A 15690-nucleotide genomic window follows, 5' to 3' on the forward strand; every position below is an offset into this window, starting at 1 on the left:
GTGCCAGTCAGAGGGCTTCATCCACTCACGCCGCACGGCTGTGTTTCGCTAACAGGTTTCTGTTAAAGGCTCCGCGGCAGTCCTAGCACAAAGAGCGGGAATTATGTAAGGTCCATTAGCCGCCATGTTAGCAACATATTCTAGCTCATGCCTCGCGGGATGGCTTAGATGAGGGAGGGAGGCGCGGAGGCGCGTGTCTTCAGGCTCACGTCCTGTGATGGGACGCGTCTGTGGGAAGAGAACGGAGGACAGCATCACGGACCTTCGGGACAGGGGTCCGGACGAGGAGGACTAGAGGGGCCGAGTCCCCCGCCTGTCTAGCTGTGTTGGGATGTTTTTGTGTTGGAGGAGGAATTGTCATGACTCTCCCCCACAAGGCTGGCATGTTTCCGTGTAAGAGTGAGCAACTCTTTAGAAAAAGTGATTAAGTCCCTACTTACAAGCAATTATTCAGATTACGCAATAATCACTATTTTAAAAAGACGTTTCAAGGTTACTGTGTCCTTTGATTGGAAAGTACAAAACCTTTTATATCTAACTGCCCAAAATAAGTGTTTCTTACACTTGGAGGTGCCATGTCACTATGTCAGTGTCTGAATATGGAAACGGCATCATGGAATTCATTTGTAATCACACCAACATGTCCCACTCCCTGGGGAAGGGGGAGGGTGACAAGACCAAATGGATGCTGACCAGCCCTCCGGGCACAGGGAGGTTGCCTGGTGCGTGCAGCCGTGGAGCTGCTGGGGGCTCGGCGTGGGCTGCTGGGCAGGAGCTGCCACGCAAGGTGACGCTGGTGGCCGTTGGGCTGGGCTGGGGCCGCTGGGCAGGAGCTGCGTGGCACGGCAGACTGGACGCCGCTTGTCCAGCGTGGGCCCCTCGGGGGAGCCCAGTGCCAGCTACGCCTGGGCCCTGTGCTGGGCTGGGGCTGCTTGGCGGGAGCTGGTGTGAGCCGAGGCTGGCCTCCGCCTGTGGAGGCTGTGGCTTCTGGGAGGCTGCGGTGCACTGAGCTGCTGCCGCTTGTGTGGTGGCTGGGCCGGTGGAAGAGGCTTTGGCTGGGGGCAGGTTGGGTGGGGCAGGCCAGCAGTTAGCCAGGTCGATGGAGGAGACTCGACGTTTGCCTGTGTGGTCGGGCCAGCGAGGTGGGAGAAGAGCTCCACAAAAGAACAGCGGTGCCGCCTGGCTCCGAGCTCACAGGTGCCTGCCCGACAGCCCTCGCAGAGCCAGTCCACTTCACCCTCCCGCCTGCCGGGCGCTCGGTGCTGCCTCTGTGCTGGGCGGTCTGTCGAAGGCTCTCCCTTTGTCTCTGGAGCGAATCCCCATCCCGCTGGCTTTCAAAGCTGATGTCATGGGGACTCTTCCCCAGCAGGTGCCCAGCAGGGTCCCTAACGCTTCCCAGAGGGCACTTGGGAGGCCAAGCTGTCCCTCGGGTTTATTAGTCTCCACCCTGTGGAGGCAGGACCTGCCTGGACGGTGTCTGAGCCCCTGCCTGTCTCCACGTGGCTTGTTTGTATCCTTAGGGGCAGGAATGCTGAGAGGTGGTCATTCAGGCGGCTCAGTGACGGTTCTATAGTTTGGCTGTAATGCTGATGTGTGCCTGGGAGGGGGTGAGCTCAGGATTTACCCAGCTGCCTCCTTGTGTTACTTTTACTCTAGTTTTTATAGAAGTGCATCAGAGAACCGGAAACCTCCAGATGCTAAGTGGTTAACACAGCAGCTTCACTCCTTCCACATAACGCAGAGGACAGACTCTGGTGAAAAGCAGTTGACCTGGGTGAAAGGAGGTGAAGTTCTTGGACTCAGTACAAGCAGACCTCGTGTTGCTGCCCTCCAGATGCTGGTGTTTTCTGTTTTTTAAATACATTTCTATTGATTTCAGAGAGGAAGGGAGAGGGAGAGAGAAACATGAGCCAAACCGGTTTTGGCAGGAGGTGAAGTTCTTGGACTCAGTACAAGCAGACCTCGTGTTGCTGCCCTCCAGATGCTGGTGTTTTCTGTTTTTTAAATACATTTCTATTGATTTCAGAGAGGAAGGGAGAGGGAGAGAGAAACATCAATGATGAGAAAGAATCATTGATGGGCTGCCTCCTGCATCCCCCCTACTGGGGATCAAGCTTACAACCCGGGCGTGTGCCCTTGACTGGAATTGAACCAGGGACCCTTCAGTCCAAAAAGCATACGATCAGTTATTTAAAAAAGAAATCCTGTAAACATTTATTTTAAAAGCAGAAACAACATTAACTTAGGTGTTTTGGGAACATCAACATACAACAGAAAAAGTGCAAGAGCGCCCCCTGCAGGGCCTACGGGGCAGTCACCCAGCTGTAGTCCACTCTCCTGAGCTTGCGCAGCTCCTTCTCTTCGCACTTGGACAGCTGCGACAGCTGCTGTAGGTCATCTCCCACATCCGCGTGGTCTGCAGGCTGCACCTTCTCAGTGACAGCATCTTCTTCCTCTGAACTGTCGCTTTCTTTTTCTTCTTCCATATCCACATCATCAGGCATTTCTTCAGCACTTTACAGAATAAAACATAAACTTACTATTTACATATAAATGCCTGTAAAAAAATAACTCTAAGATATCTACGTAAAGATAGAATCACATAGACAAAGTAAATGAAAAATCTTGTGTGCAGTTTAAAAATTATAGGCTATTATAAAAGAGCAGGTGAATTTACAAAAAGTGTAATTTTGAATTACATATCAAGTCCTTAAACCTACCCAAAAGGCCTCTTTTCTAACACTTAGAAATTTTCAATGTGTTTTACCTACTTGACTTCGTAACCCTATGTTACGTGAAGTCTAAAGCAGAGAGAGATCCGTGGAAGGGCATCCTAAGACGGGGTAACCGGCACCCCCGCCCCCCACACCTCCCGCAGCGCCTACCTCCTGGCCTCCGTGGCCAGCAGCAGGGAGTTCACGAACATGGAGCACAGGAAGGCGGTCGAGGGCAGCACGTGGGCGGGGGTGTGAAGCAGCTGCAGGGACAGAAAACAGGTTTTCACCTAAAGAGTCGACACCAAACCAAACACAACAGGTTTTCCCCAGAGAAAACCAGCCAGAGGAAAACTGTGCCTCCCTTCCCACCTTCATGCAGACGACGCCTCCCCTCACCGAAGAGTCTGAAGTCCCAGTCTGTGCCGTCTGCATTGTTTGCATCAAGCTGCACAGCACAGGAGGAGTTGACAGGTCGCCCGTGGCAGACCCGTGTACACCAAGTCGAGCTCCAGGGCTGAGGCGCCACTCACCTCGCTGATGGCGGGGACGTTCTCCGTCAGGGGCAGCTGCACCAGCTCGCTCTCCGAGGCGCCGTCCGTCTGCTCCCCCCGCTGCTGCCTGTGCCTCCCCAGGATGAAGTAGAACGGGGTGGTCGGCAGGCTCTCCTCTGCCAGCAGCTGGGAGGGCGAAGACGAGGGCAGTTACTCGGCAGCTCAGCCAGAGGGCGAGAAGGCAGGCCGGGGCGGGAGACCTTCAGAACGCCCCAGCCTGTCTCTCATGTCACCGGCACAGCAGCCGAGGCCCCGCAGCCACTGACTGAGGAAAGCTGCCCGGGGCACTTAGATGGCAGGGAAACACCCACTTCTCACTGCTGCCCCCAGGGCCACAGAGACGCAGCGAAGGCAGACCCAGCGCTGGGTGGAAGGTGCCGTGGAAGCAGGCGGCCGGCGGAGGGGAAGTGACTGACAGGCCTGAGAAAGCAGAGCTCCAGGCCGCGGTCGCCAACGGGTGGCCCGTGGACCCTGGTGGTCCGTGAGGTCCGGAAGGTAGGCGACCGTGGCTCTACGCTGCGTGTGGGGAGCCGAGAGCACCCCGTTTACACTGCAGAGGCCTGCAGATGCTCAGGAAGCGGTACCCACAGACATAGGGTCTCTGTGAAGGGCTAGAATCCCTGATGGAACGGACGATGCGAGAAAGAGAAAAAGGTCATCAGCTGATAAAAACGAGGACGTCTCCCAGAAAACAGGAGACGTAAAGAGGAATATTCGCGCAGCCAGTCTAGAAGGCCAACACATAAATAACAGGAATTCTAGAAAACAAACACAGAAATGAAGGCACAGGAGTGATTGGTTTTTCCTTAGTTGTCTGATTAAAACCCATCAGGAGGCCCGTTTCCTGAGGAAAAGCCATCTTTCATGAAGGCTGACTTGCACCCCCTAACAAGGCAAGCAGTACCCCACTCCCCTTCCTTAGTTCTCTCTCATATTCTCATCACTTGGAATAGTGCTTATGAACTTATGTCATGCTTGTGTTTGCTGTCTGCATCTTCCTGTTAAATGTAAACACCACAGGCTTAGCTCTGCTCGCTGACATATCTCAAACGTCTAGACCAGCCATGGGCAAACTATGGCCCGCGGGCCGGATCCGGCCCGTTTGAAATGAGTAAAACTAAAAAAAAAAAGACCGTACCCTTTTATGTAATGATGTTTACTTTGAATTTATATTAGTTCACACAAACACTCCATCCATGCTTTTGTTCCGGCCCTCCGGTCCAGTTTAAGAACCCATTGTGGCCCTCGAGTCAAAAAGTTTGCCCACCCCTGGTCTAGACTGTAGGTGATCAAGTTGCTGAATGAATTCAGTGAGTAAATGGTCTGGGCTTCTAGTGACAGTGGAAACTATAATGAAAGAGGAGCAGACCGTCAGAGTTCTAAGAAAATGGCTTTCAACTCAAGAGTTCTATACCCAGCCAACCAATCAGGCGGGAGCAAGGAAAACTTTCCGACATAGAAGGTCTTCCATTGACTTCCCAGGCCCCAAAGGACGTGCTGCACCAACGCCAGGGCGTGGCGAAGCCGGGGACCACGGGCTCTGACAGCAGAGGCGAGGCGAGGCCCTGGCGCGGGCGAAGGCCGCCTCAGGCTTATAGAGCAAGAGCCAGGTGGAAGCGGTCAGAAGGCTCAGCACTGTTTCTTCAAGACCCGAAAGGGGATGTAGAATGTGTCTGGAAATACCGAGACGACTTGGCAACTGGGGTAGAGTTTAGAGCGAATTAGGTGAGAAGTAAACAGAAAACTAGGCAAATAAAGGAAGTAGGCAATCATTAACGCCAGAGAAAAGAAGTTGGCTACAAAGGAAAACAACCTATTGCTACATGGCTGGCCGAGGAGTTGTGTTCAGTGGGTTGTCATCATGAATACTGACCTGACCAATTTTTAGATTTGTTTCCTGGGAAACTGGGAGGGAGGAGGGGTATATGAGGATGTGTACGTGTGGGGGGTGGGGGTGTGGAAAAGAGCTACAACTTCCATTTCAACAGCTCAGAGTCACAGGTAAACCCAGAGTTAGCAACGCACACGTGTTCCTCAGAGACAGGCGCCGACCGGGCTGCGGCCGGGGCGTGGGGAGGGCTGTCCCGACAAGTCTCGGGGACGGCTCGCCTCTGCGCCACAAGCACCCGGCACGGACCCACACACCAACTGCATGTCAGCAACAATGTGCCTCCGGAGGCAGCGCTGTGAGGAGGGTTTAATCCGCTTCGGGGCCAGGGGAGGCCTGGCTTCGCGAGGCTGCGTTCTAACAAGAACCCATCTGTGCAGGGAAGCCGTGCGGCTGCACATGAGCGGCCACCACATACCTGCTTGCTTGTTGGTGTGAGTTTCTCTTCTGGAGACTTCGAGCTGAATGTCAGTAAGCTCTGCAAAGAGAGACCAGTTAACGCCAGGAGAGAGGACTGTGGAGGGCACATCTAAGTGAGATGTTAACGGGCGACAGCGAGGCCAGCTGTTCGTGCTGAGCCATGAGCATCCACCCAAGAGCCTGAGGGGCGGTCACCGAGGTGGGGCTCGGCACAGAGAACACGCTGCCTGAACACACCGGACGCCTTCCTCTGGGAGCAATCCTCCCACAGGACCAGGCACCTGTCACGGCCGACTGTCCCTCCCCGCAGCACAGCAGCCGAGTCACGAGGGAGCCTTCGGAGGAGGACGGTTACCTGCGACGCCGTCAGGAAGTAGAACTGGGACCGGTTCAGCCACTGCAGTGCCTCCGAGGTGAACGCGTCAGGGACGTCTCGAGGCACAAACACTCCCCACCTGACTTCCTCGCTGCAGATGTTCCTCTGAACATACAGCGGCCTCGGCTCACTCGGTTTGAACACGAACACTAGAGGGAAAGACAGACAACACGCTTCGCAAGGGCCAGCTCTGGCCTTGGGCTGGCGCCACCCTCGCCAATAACCATCACGGCTGCTTTAAGCTCTGATCCTGCAAACACCTCCTGGATGCCTGTGTGTCCAGAGGTAGGAGCGAGGCCACAGTGACCAGGAGGAAGGACCCAGCTCCGGAGCCCAGAGCCGAGCAGAGGACAGGCAGTGAGCCCAGAGCGGGGCTGCCTGCAGGACAGCAGGGAGGTGCTGGGGCTCGAGGCTGCACGACGCGCCAGGACACGCACGATGCCCAAAGCACTCGGCGCTGGGACAGGGACTCAAGGAAGGGCAGGGCCTCGGGCTCAGAGGCTTCAGACCTCTGATTGGCAGGCAGGTGTGACCCACTTGTATTTCAGCCGTTAGGAGAGAACTTAGTTACAGACCCTCCTGTGCCAGCGTGATCTGTACTCACAGTCCGAACCCCCCGAGGACCGAGAGACGGCGGCCACGTTCTCTGAGCGCGGGTCCGGCTCCATCACTGTGATGTTCAGTTTTGTGCTCCACTCCACTGGGGAGAAGGGAAAAGCGATTCACTTCTATTGACAGAAGCGCTTCAAAGCCTGTTGTTCAAAGCGGGCACTCTTCCTTTTTCTGGGACAGCCATCCCCCTGTCCCAGGAGGAGGGAGTCGCGCCGGCAGACCAGGGACAGGTGTGGAAGCTGCAGAGGCCGGAGGCAGGACAAAGCCCTCCTTAGCCCTCCTTCCACACACCATGCAATGCTCCCCTTCCCTGCAGCTACCGAACCTGGGCCAAACGCAGAGAAAAGATACTACCACACCCAGCCACTGCTAAGCGCCCGCCACGCCTTTCCGACATGTATTCCCACAAGTAAAACCCACTAAGTGCACCTCTGCCAGGAGTGTGGCAGGCGTTCAGACGGCAAGCGGCTGGGACACTGCGGGTGACATGCATACGGAGGAGCGGGGACAGGGCTCCAACTAGAGGGTGGAGGACAAGGGGCAGCAGAAGGCCACTCGCTGCAGGCACTGCCAGAGGGGCGGCAGCTGAGACTCTTCACCGACCACAGGCCGCTTATCCATGACCCCGCCTGCGGCAGGCCTGGGCTCCGCCTTTCAGAACGTCCCACTCAGAAAATCACATTGTCTTTGGGTCGAGACGTGAGGCTACAACCCAGAAGCCCTAGAGGCCTGAGCTCCTGCCCGTCCAGAGGAAAGATGTCTTACGTGCACAGCTCAGCAGGTTCCAGCAGCACAGGGTCCCGTTCTCAGTGGCTCCAAGAAGGTACTTCGAGCACGTCAGCCTCCCGAAGCAGAGGTGCCTGAGGACCACACGAGCGAGTCAGTCCAGCCCTGGGCACGTCCGCTCAGCTGGGCCCAGAGACCACGCTTTATTCATCAACATCTTGCAGAAACAGGGACGAAGCAGCACAAGAGGAAGGCTTACTTGGGTGTGCTGCTGCTTTAGAGAAACAGGTCTGATGACCAGTTCTTTTCCCTACTGTGCTGCGTGGTATAACAACACACACAGGAAGTGTATGCGAAATGTACAGACACTAATAAAACCCCTTTTTGTGCTCATTTACCTAAAGAGGCGTTTGCACTGTGAACCCTGAAGGAAGTTTTACAAAGTGAATTCAGAATCGGACGCATTGGGACCTGGGAGCCATGTCCTCGCCGCCTGCCACTCGTCCCCAGCGCTGTCCCCTGACGTGGGGGGACCCTGCTGGGTCAGCACCGCCCGGACCCCGAGGCTCAGGCACAGCTGCTTATGAGGCAGCCGACATGACTCGGTGGTGACAGAGAAAAGAATCCGCAGGCCTGGAAGGAGATGTCACTCCTGGTTCCAGAAATGGTGACTCCAGCACCTGGTTTACCTGCAGAGAAGGCCTGGCTTCCCGCCCTCAGCTCAGCTGCTGCCCACGGCCCACGGCCCACGGCCCACGGCCCACGGCCTCTCCGAGGCATGCGTTATTCTAGAGCTCATGTACAAGGACTTGTTTAAACGTTAGAAAAAGGTACTTCACATTCCCCCATTATTCACCTACCGTACGTGCCCAGCTCGCTGACAGAACGTGCACCTGAGCTCCCAGGTCTCGGACTCCCATATGGTCACCGTCTCCTCGAAGCTCACTGCCAGCAGCGAGCCGTCTTCAGAGAAGCAGCAGTTGGTTGCCTGGTACTTGTGGTAACTGCCCACGAAGTCGCAGGTCCAGCCCACAGCCTCTCCTGTGGAAACACGGACCACGGTTCAGACACGGCACAGAGGCTGAGCAACGTGTGGGAGGTTACACAACAGGACCCCTGCTCCCCAGTGAGGAGGCTGCAAGCACGGGCTGAGCTGCAGGTCATGCTCGTCCCACAGACCTCGACCGCCCCCTGGTGGGGCTGCGGGAGGCTGCACACCCGAGCCCTTTCTGGCCTCTTGCAAATGGAACAGAACAGCCAGCACTGAGCAGTCCAGTGTGTCATTAAAAAGTATGGGCTTGGAGGAAAGGCACATCACAGTGTGATCTCCTACATCGTTTAAGTGCCCTGCCACAGGGTGCAGCTCATGAGATAAATCTATCAGTTCTTAGACTCGCTCTGTGTGAGCCACTTACTGTAGATGTCAGAGTCGTCTGCTAAGACCCACACTTTGAAGCGGCCGTCTCTGCTGGCTGTGACCAAGGTGGGGCTTTCGGACTTCTCCGCGTTGCAGAAGCACAGGGCGGTGATGCGGTCCTCGTGGGGCATGCTAACCTTCGTGTTGAGAACAAACCTGGAAGGAAGGAGACGCCAAGTCATCCTCACACCTGGACGATGACGCACCCTCACCTGGGGTCTCACACAAGAAACGAGCCTGCGGCCCGCCGGCCGCGAGTTTGACATGCTTGTTGTATCCTACAACAGCATCTCTGGAAGGACCTAGAACAGTGATGGCGAACCTATGACACCCATGTCAGAGGTGACACGCGAACTCATTGTTTTGGTTGATTTTTCTTTGTTAAATGGCATTTAAATATATAAAATAAATATCAAAAATATACATCTTTGTTTTACTATGGTTGCAAATATCAAAAAATTTCTATATGTGACACGGCACCAGAGTTAAGTTAGGGTTTTTCAAAATGCTGACACGCCGAGCTCAAAAGGTTCGCCATCACTGGCCTAGAATGACAGACAGCCGCCTGCCATCTCTCAGCCGCGACACGCAGTCCTGACACCACCTCTGTCCTGAGCAGCGTCCACAATGCAGAGGTGATGGAGCACCGGGCACCTTAATGGTACAACGTGAGTGTAAACAGGATCATCAAACATGATCCCGAAAGCCGCCTGCACTAGCCCACAGTGCCTCCCGAGCTACTTCTGAAAATAGGCAAATGGCGGAATGATTATGAAAGACCCCACTGTGGCAAGAAAACAGAAAGAAAACTACCTACTCCCACTGCCCTGTCAGCATTTATTATCTGTGATCACCAAACCAGCTTTCCCGCCTGTTCCCGGGAGCGGTGAAGGGAAGAGGGACGTGCCGGCCCTGGGCTCTGTGAAGGACATCCGGCAGGACGGCGTTGTGCTTTGGAAAAAGCTCCGGTTCCGAGGGGGTGACTGGGGCCTGCTCCCTCCCCTGGGGATATGGACACCAGGCTTATCCCCCGTGTTCTGTGGGCGCAAAAGCAGAAGCCTCGCTCTGGCACCCAGGAAGGACTTGATAAAGGGCTGGATGGCCCTGGCGTGAGAAACTGGTGGGCTCCTTACCCAGTCAACACACACACACTGCACCCCGCCGCCTACACTGCCATGTTCCCCAAGGCAGCGTGATGAAGGAGCAACGAGCTGACGTTCAGATTCTAATCCTGGATTTGCCTGGAATTAGGACTCAGGTCCTGGGGTGTCACTTCCCCATGTTTTCTCATTTATGCTGTGAGGTGACTGATAACCTGGGGGGACACCGTGCTTTCTCAGAGCAGAAGGCTTAACGGCTCTATCAGAAGCATGCCTCCCCATTACTCCAAATCTAAAACTAATCGAAATACAGCATCTTAAAGACCAAGAAGTAAAACCACAAGAGAGAAAACAACATGTTTTCTACTTTGAAATTCTAGGCTACAAAGTGGTATTACCCTTGTGTTTTCTTATTGTACGTCCACAGCTTCATTTGTAATTCCAGCTCCCCTTCCTTTTCTTGACGCTGTTCTACGGTTGCGAGCCAGGCACCGAAGCAGCCGAACGCAGCCTTTGTCAGCTCAATTTGGACCAGACCGTAGTCGTTGATGTATTCTTGCTGCACAATGTCTAGCTGATGGGTTAAGAACATCCAAAATGCTTACTAATGTAAATACATGCATGTGAGAGCATTCAAGGATGACTTTAAAAAGTGAAAAAAGATAGAACTGCTGTGAGTAGCCCAGCATTTTATTCCCTGTTGTTTCTCTCACCCGTTTCCTGGTCTGTTTACTACACGGGTGAAGTGCCTGCTATCTCCAGGATTTCAGTAGAAATGTGGTAGTAAAAAGACCAGGAAGTTTCCTTTCTCTGAGGGCTGACAGGTGAGAGGAGAGAGAGAAGGTGCCACAGCTTCTCAGACAGAATCTGTGAAGGGTCCCGTGGGGAACAGAGGAGAGGCGGGCCGCTGATGCATTTAGGGGGTCCCAGGAGGCCTCCCTCTAGTCTGCAGTGTGCCATGGCCGCTCCATCACAGGAGGCACATCTGCACTGCGAGCCACATCCTCTCACCCTGGTCCCTGTGGCCTGAGGCACAGACGTGTGTGCAGCTAATTAGTCTGAAAACACGACCACAGACAGAGCGGCTGCAGTAGCAGCCACGGCCACCAGGACCAGCTGCAGGCTGCTGAGCGCGCGTGGTGGCCAGGGCCCTGCGGGGCTGCAGAGCTTCACTCGCTTTAAGGCAGTTAATGGATCAGAACCTTACGTTGTATAACTGCTTATCACTCTGGAGAGAATAGAACTGCAAGTGGCCGGGCTTTCCATTCAAAACCAACGCTTTAGTTCGTGGATCAATCATCAAGCCAGTCAAGATACTGCTGTCTGCAAAAAGAGTGACACACAGCAGCTGAAGCCAGACAGACGCCCACCTCGCACGGACACCTCCACCCACCCCGAGCTGGCAGTACCTCTCACCAGGCCTTGGATCACCGCGGAGGCCTCCAGGTTCCGGTGAATGATGGTGATCTCTGCGGGCACAAAACACTTCACCATGAACAGGTCAGAGCCTCCAGTTAGAAAAAAACCAACTGGACTTATGTGATTCTGGAATTATCAGAATATGACAACCGAGTAAGTTGTCTTTTAAGTGTCACATGGGTGCATTTTAAGTGTTAATTTGGGAAGTCGTATGCCCCGAAAGAGAGCGTTCCCTCTTAGGGGGTCCCTGCTTGCTCAGGACTGTACGTTCAGGGTGCCGGCTGGAGGGCGGGGGAGGCGGCGGCTCTGGGCTCTCCATGTGGCGTGGGAACAGGACGAGCGCAGGTTCTGGAGGAAGCAGAGCCCTCCATTTCTGCCAGAGCAGCCCTCGCCCCCGACACAGCCATCTCTTCCGGAAGCGCACGTGCCTAGGCCAGCACCAAGGCCCACCTCAGAGCCCTTCCTCCACATCCCCACCCCATTCATTCCACATGGAAGGTTCTGAAATCAAGTGGCACAACTAAAACCAAACACACTGAGCCCACAGCTGGCAACCATTCTGAAAATACTGGATGGTGGTGGCATCTCGGGCGGAAGGGGGCGACAGAAAGAGGAAGAATGGAAGAAAGAAATGCTCCTAAAGGTGAGGCTGCTCTGCACCAGCCTGAGGTCTTCCATCTGCCCTTCCTTGCAGGTGGCAGGTGGCTGGGGCATCGCACCAACGGTACGAGTGCGGACGGACGTACTGTTGTCAGAGTGGGAGGTGCAGAGCAGGTCCCCCGCCGGCGAGACTGAGATGTGCTCAATGGTGGCCCCCAAGCGTGGCAGGAACTCCTTGGTCTTCTCGGCCGCATCGCGCCACTCCACCAGGACCGACTCCCGGCCGCCGCTCAGCAGGCTGCCGCCTTCTCCCGCACAAAGGCCAGGGCGGTGTTTGGAGAGGGAAAAACAGAAAGAGAAGCATACCCAGCATTTAATTTTCTGGCCATGTTAGAGAAACGAACTACTGTTTTTCAGAATATGGAACGCTTCACGAATTTGCCTGTCATCCTTGCGCAGTACTGCACGTTCCAATTGTAGTATGTGCTGCCGAAGCGAGCACTGAACTGTCTTTGTAAATGTGTACACCAGTGCCTTCCTCTTTTAATCTCTTAAACCAAGATTCAAGGTCACGATTCAGGGACTTTCCCTCCCACTGGCATCTGCTTAGCTTGCTGCTGACCAGCTCCTCCTCTGGTAACAAGGACAACGGAAAGAAACAAGCACCCTCTAGGCCTGACGGCTTCTCTAGGAAGAAATAAACCCATTTCACTCTTCCGGTAACAAAAGAAGAGAACGTGCCCAATCTGTGCACAAGCACAGCCCTGCACCAAACAAGCAGACCGGAAGCAATTCCAGGCCAATCTCACGACCGGCGAGGCTCCCAACCAAAACACGAGGACCGAGCGGAACCCAAGGATTCACTGAGAGGAACGTGCAGTGGTTTCAACACTTGAAAAATAAGTCAATTTCACCACCCGCTTCCGGAGGACAGGGAAACCACAGGTGCAGACGCTCACAAGGGACAGGCCCTACGTCGGGAGGCAGGCCCGCAGCAACGCGGACCTGACGGGCCTTTAGTTTCCATCCAGGGCCCCAGAGAGTCGACAGCAAACGCGTTAGGGGGTAAAACACTGACACTTCCCTCTGGGGCTGGGAACACTGTTACCACTTTGATTCAACATGATCTTATCCTAAGATAAGAAAGGCTTCTAAACACAGAGAATTAAAGTACTTGATTCACATGCTTCAAAAATTCACCTTAAACTACTAAACGTGCACTTACCCGTCGCAGAAAAAGCCAGATCCATAACCAGGTCATGGTGCCAATGCAGACACGTGTATGTGTACTTCTTCTCATCGTCAAAACCCCTCCTATTGGAGAAAGACCAGTATTTTTAATTTCACCAAAGGTGTATGTTAAATGTCACACAAACTAATAAATCACGGTATCAAGCTTATGGGTCCTAATGTCCAAAAAGTGCAATGAGTCCATTTCCATTTCTAACTGAGTCACTTCTAGGAGCAGCAGGCCTTCCTGGGGTCCTACTATGCAGATATCCCCTTCCTGTCACTGTCACTCTTTCGTTTTTACTTAAAGGCAGACAAAAAAGTTCCCTTCAGGAAAGTGACTACAGCACTTCCTCTCCCTAAAGCAGTGAGTGTGTGCACTGAGGAGTATGCACAGAAGCACAGACGGGGAGGGGGTGTCCCCATGCAGCGGGCCCAGTGCTGCTCCCCGCCACCCCCCACCCCACCCCCCCGACCGAGGCAGCCGCCCTGCAGACCAACACAAGCAGCACAGAAACCAGCGCCCTCCCCTCCCCTCCCCTCCCCTCGCCGCCTGACCAGAGGCGGATCTTGCCGTCCTTGTGCCCTGTCGCTATGCAGTCTTCCTTCGGGTGACACACTACACATGTGAAGTTGTTCTTGGCGTGTTTCCTATTTCCCGACGATGACAAAGTAAACCTAAGAGAAAACAACATGTTCTTGATTATTCAAGTCTCTTGGTAAGTAGCTAATTAAGTAAAAGGGATTTCTCGCCCTTATCAGCCCAAACGGGAGGCTCTCAGAACTGACTGCAGGACCTTAAAATAAAGTCCTTTTAGTGATTTTTGTTTTGTTTTTTGCCCGGGGAAAGTTGGCTCCCATTTCTTGTTGAAGCTAAGTTTTAGGTTCAGACCTGCTAAGAACTGACAGCCGAGGCCGCTGGCTAATGTCTGGAGATGCCGGGCCCTCACTCTACTGCACACGAGACAAGTGCCGTCAAAGGGAATGCTCACCTTGACGTGGCCTTCTTCTTGAAGAAATAAACAGACAAGTAGAAGTCCCGCACGGCAGCGACGTAGTCTCCCTGAGAGAGAAGATAACATGCCCAGTCAGCACTCGAGGAAGAACTATTCTTGTCACAAAAGTCAATGTTGTAACAATAACCTTTTTCTGCAGAAATACAGTGCAGATGCCAAAACCCTGATTATGTTTTGGACAATTAGTGTTCCAAGAGCAATAACACAGAATATATACAATGAGATGGTCCTACACACCTATCCCATAAACACACGCTCCAGATGACACAGCCCTCTCAGTTACTAACAAAAATCCTGTAGCTCGAGGCAGCATGAACCCCTGTAACCTAAGATGTTGAGAGGACAGACGGCAGGAAAGAGAGTTCAGGTACAAGAGAAACCAACGGAAGAAAGCTGACCTGGCTCCCGAAGGCGACGCACTTGGGCGAGGGGCTGATGTAGCCCAGCACCAGGCAGGGCTCCTCGGCCTCGGCGTCCTGGCGGGGCGAGCGGGGCAGCCGCACGGAGACCAGCTGAAACACATCTAGCACAGGACGGGCCACTCGCGAGCGCCCTGCAGAGGCGGGACCGCTCTCCCCACACGGAACCCCTCACCGTTCCGAGAGTCATTCGACGCCAAGGGAGTACTCTAGGCCCTCGTGACAAATGCACTTTACAGCTGGATTCTTTGGATCTTGGAGTGGTTCCCATGTGCAGCCGTGTTAGGACCACGGGCCTCACTGACAGAGAGCTGTTCCAGCTGCGGGCACCGACCCTCCCAGCCGAGGGGTCAGGGGTGAGTATGAAGAGTGGCTGCCAAATACAAGTGGGCAGAACCACCTGGGAACTTACTGACACGCAGATTCCTAGGCCAAACCTCAGACCCAGTGAATCTGTTAATTGTCAGGGAGACGAGGAATCTGATCTGGATGTAAGCATGTGGACAGACATTAAGAATCCACGTGTTTACATACAAAACAGAACCTAAATACTGAAGACTGTTATCTTTAAAGCAGTCATTTGAGAAGGCAACTTAATTGTTTTAGAATGTTGCCATTTCCAGAACATTTTTGGAATATCCTTTAGAGATGACTACATATGGAAAACTAAACTTACTGGGTTTTTTTGTTTTTTAATGTAGTATTTTGATAGATAAAATGCATATTCACTAACAGACTTGGCACCAAATGAATTTTAGCTTAAAAAAATCTAGCTGTCACAGCTTTGACTATTCTCTGGTTACTTGAAAGTCCATGATATATTACAACTGGCAAAGTTGTCCCTTCCTCCCCCGCCGACCCCCACCAAAAAACGCTAAAACAAAGCAAAAGAACACACAGAACTGTGGAAAGGACTCATTCAGCTAATGAGCCACGAGCCAATCGGCTGCCGGCCTAGCACCACCTCAGAGCTGTCTGCATTTGAATTCTGAACACAACAGTGCTTTACAACACGGCTGCAGAGGCTTTCCTGCATTTGAGAAGCTCTCACACGGAAGGCCTGTGTCCAGCAGAGCACGTGAAGTAGACCGTACCTGGCTTCTCTTTCTTTATCGTAACGAAGACAGAATCCTCAGCACGCGCATGAGTGTAGAGGGCGTGAAGTTTCTGCCCCACTGTGAAAGTCTGGAAGAGAAAAG

At 53.6% G+C, this 15690-nt stretch overlaps 1 protein-coding gene across 1 annotated transcript in view; it reads right to left on the reverse strand.

Moving 5' to 3' along the window:
* Window positions 1-2186: 2186 nt before the first annotated feature.
* WDR75 (WD repeat domain 75) overlaps window positions 2187-15690 on the reverse strand; it is a gene marked incomplete at its 5' end in the record, with an annotated part of 16726 nt that continues 3222 nt past the window's right edge. Inside the window, 18 exons of the mRNA XM_023762114.1 lie at window positions 2187-2514; window positions 2886-2977; window positions 3248-3394; window positions 5575-5634; window positions 5932-6101; window positions 6557-6652; window positions 7330-7424; window positions 8151-8331; window positions 8706-8863; window positions 10206-10381; window positions 11015-11130; window positions 11217-11276; window positions 11973-12131; window positions 13052-13140; window positions 13615-13734; window positions 14049-14119; window positions 14471-14595; window positions 15586-15676. Coding sequence (XP_023617882.1) covers window positions 2304-2514; window positions 2886-2977; window positions 3248-3394; window positions 5575-5634; window positions 5932-6101; window positions 6557-6652; window positions 7330-7424; window positions 8151-8331; window positions 8706-8863; window positions 10206-10381; window positions 11015-11130; window positions 11217-11276; window positions 11973-12131; window positions 13052-13140; window positions 13615-13734; window positions 14049-14119; window positions 14471-14595; window positions 15586-15676 — 2217 coding nt within the window. The remainder of the gene's footprint in view (window positions 2515-2885; window positions 2978-3247; window positions 3395-5574; window positions 5635-5931; window positions 6102-6556; window positions 6653-7329; window positions 7425-8150; window positions 8332-8705; window positions 8864-10205; window positions 10382-11014; window positions 11131-11216; window positions 11277-11972; window positions 12132-13051; window positions 13141-13614; window positions 13735-14048; window positions 14120-14470; window positions 14596-15585; window positions 15677-15690) is intronic.

This window comes from Myotis lucifugus, unplaced genomic scaffold (genome assembly GCF_000147115.1).
Source record: "Myotis lucifugus unplaced genomic scaffold, Myoluc2.0 scaffold_234, whole genome shotgun sequence".
Lineage (NCBI taxonomy): Eukaryota > Metazoa > Chordata > Mammalia > Chiroptera > Vespertilionidae > Myotis > Myotis lucifugus.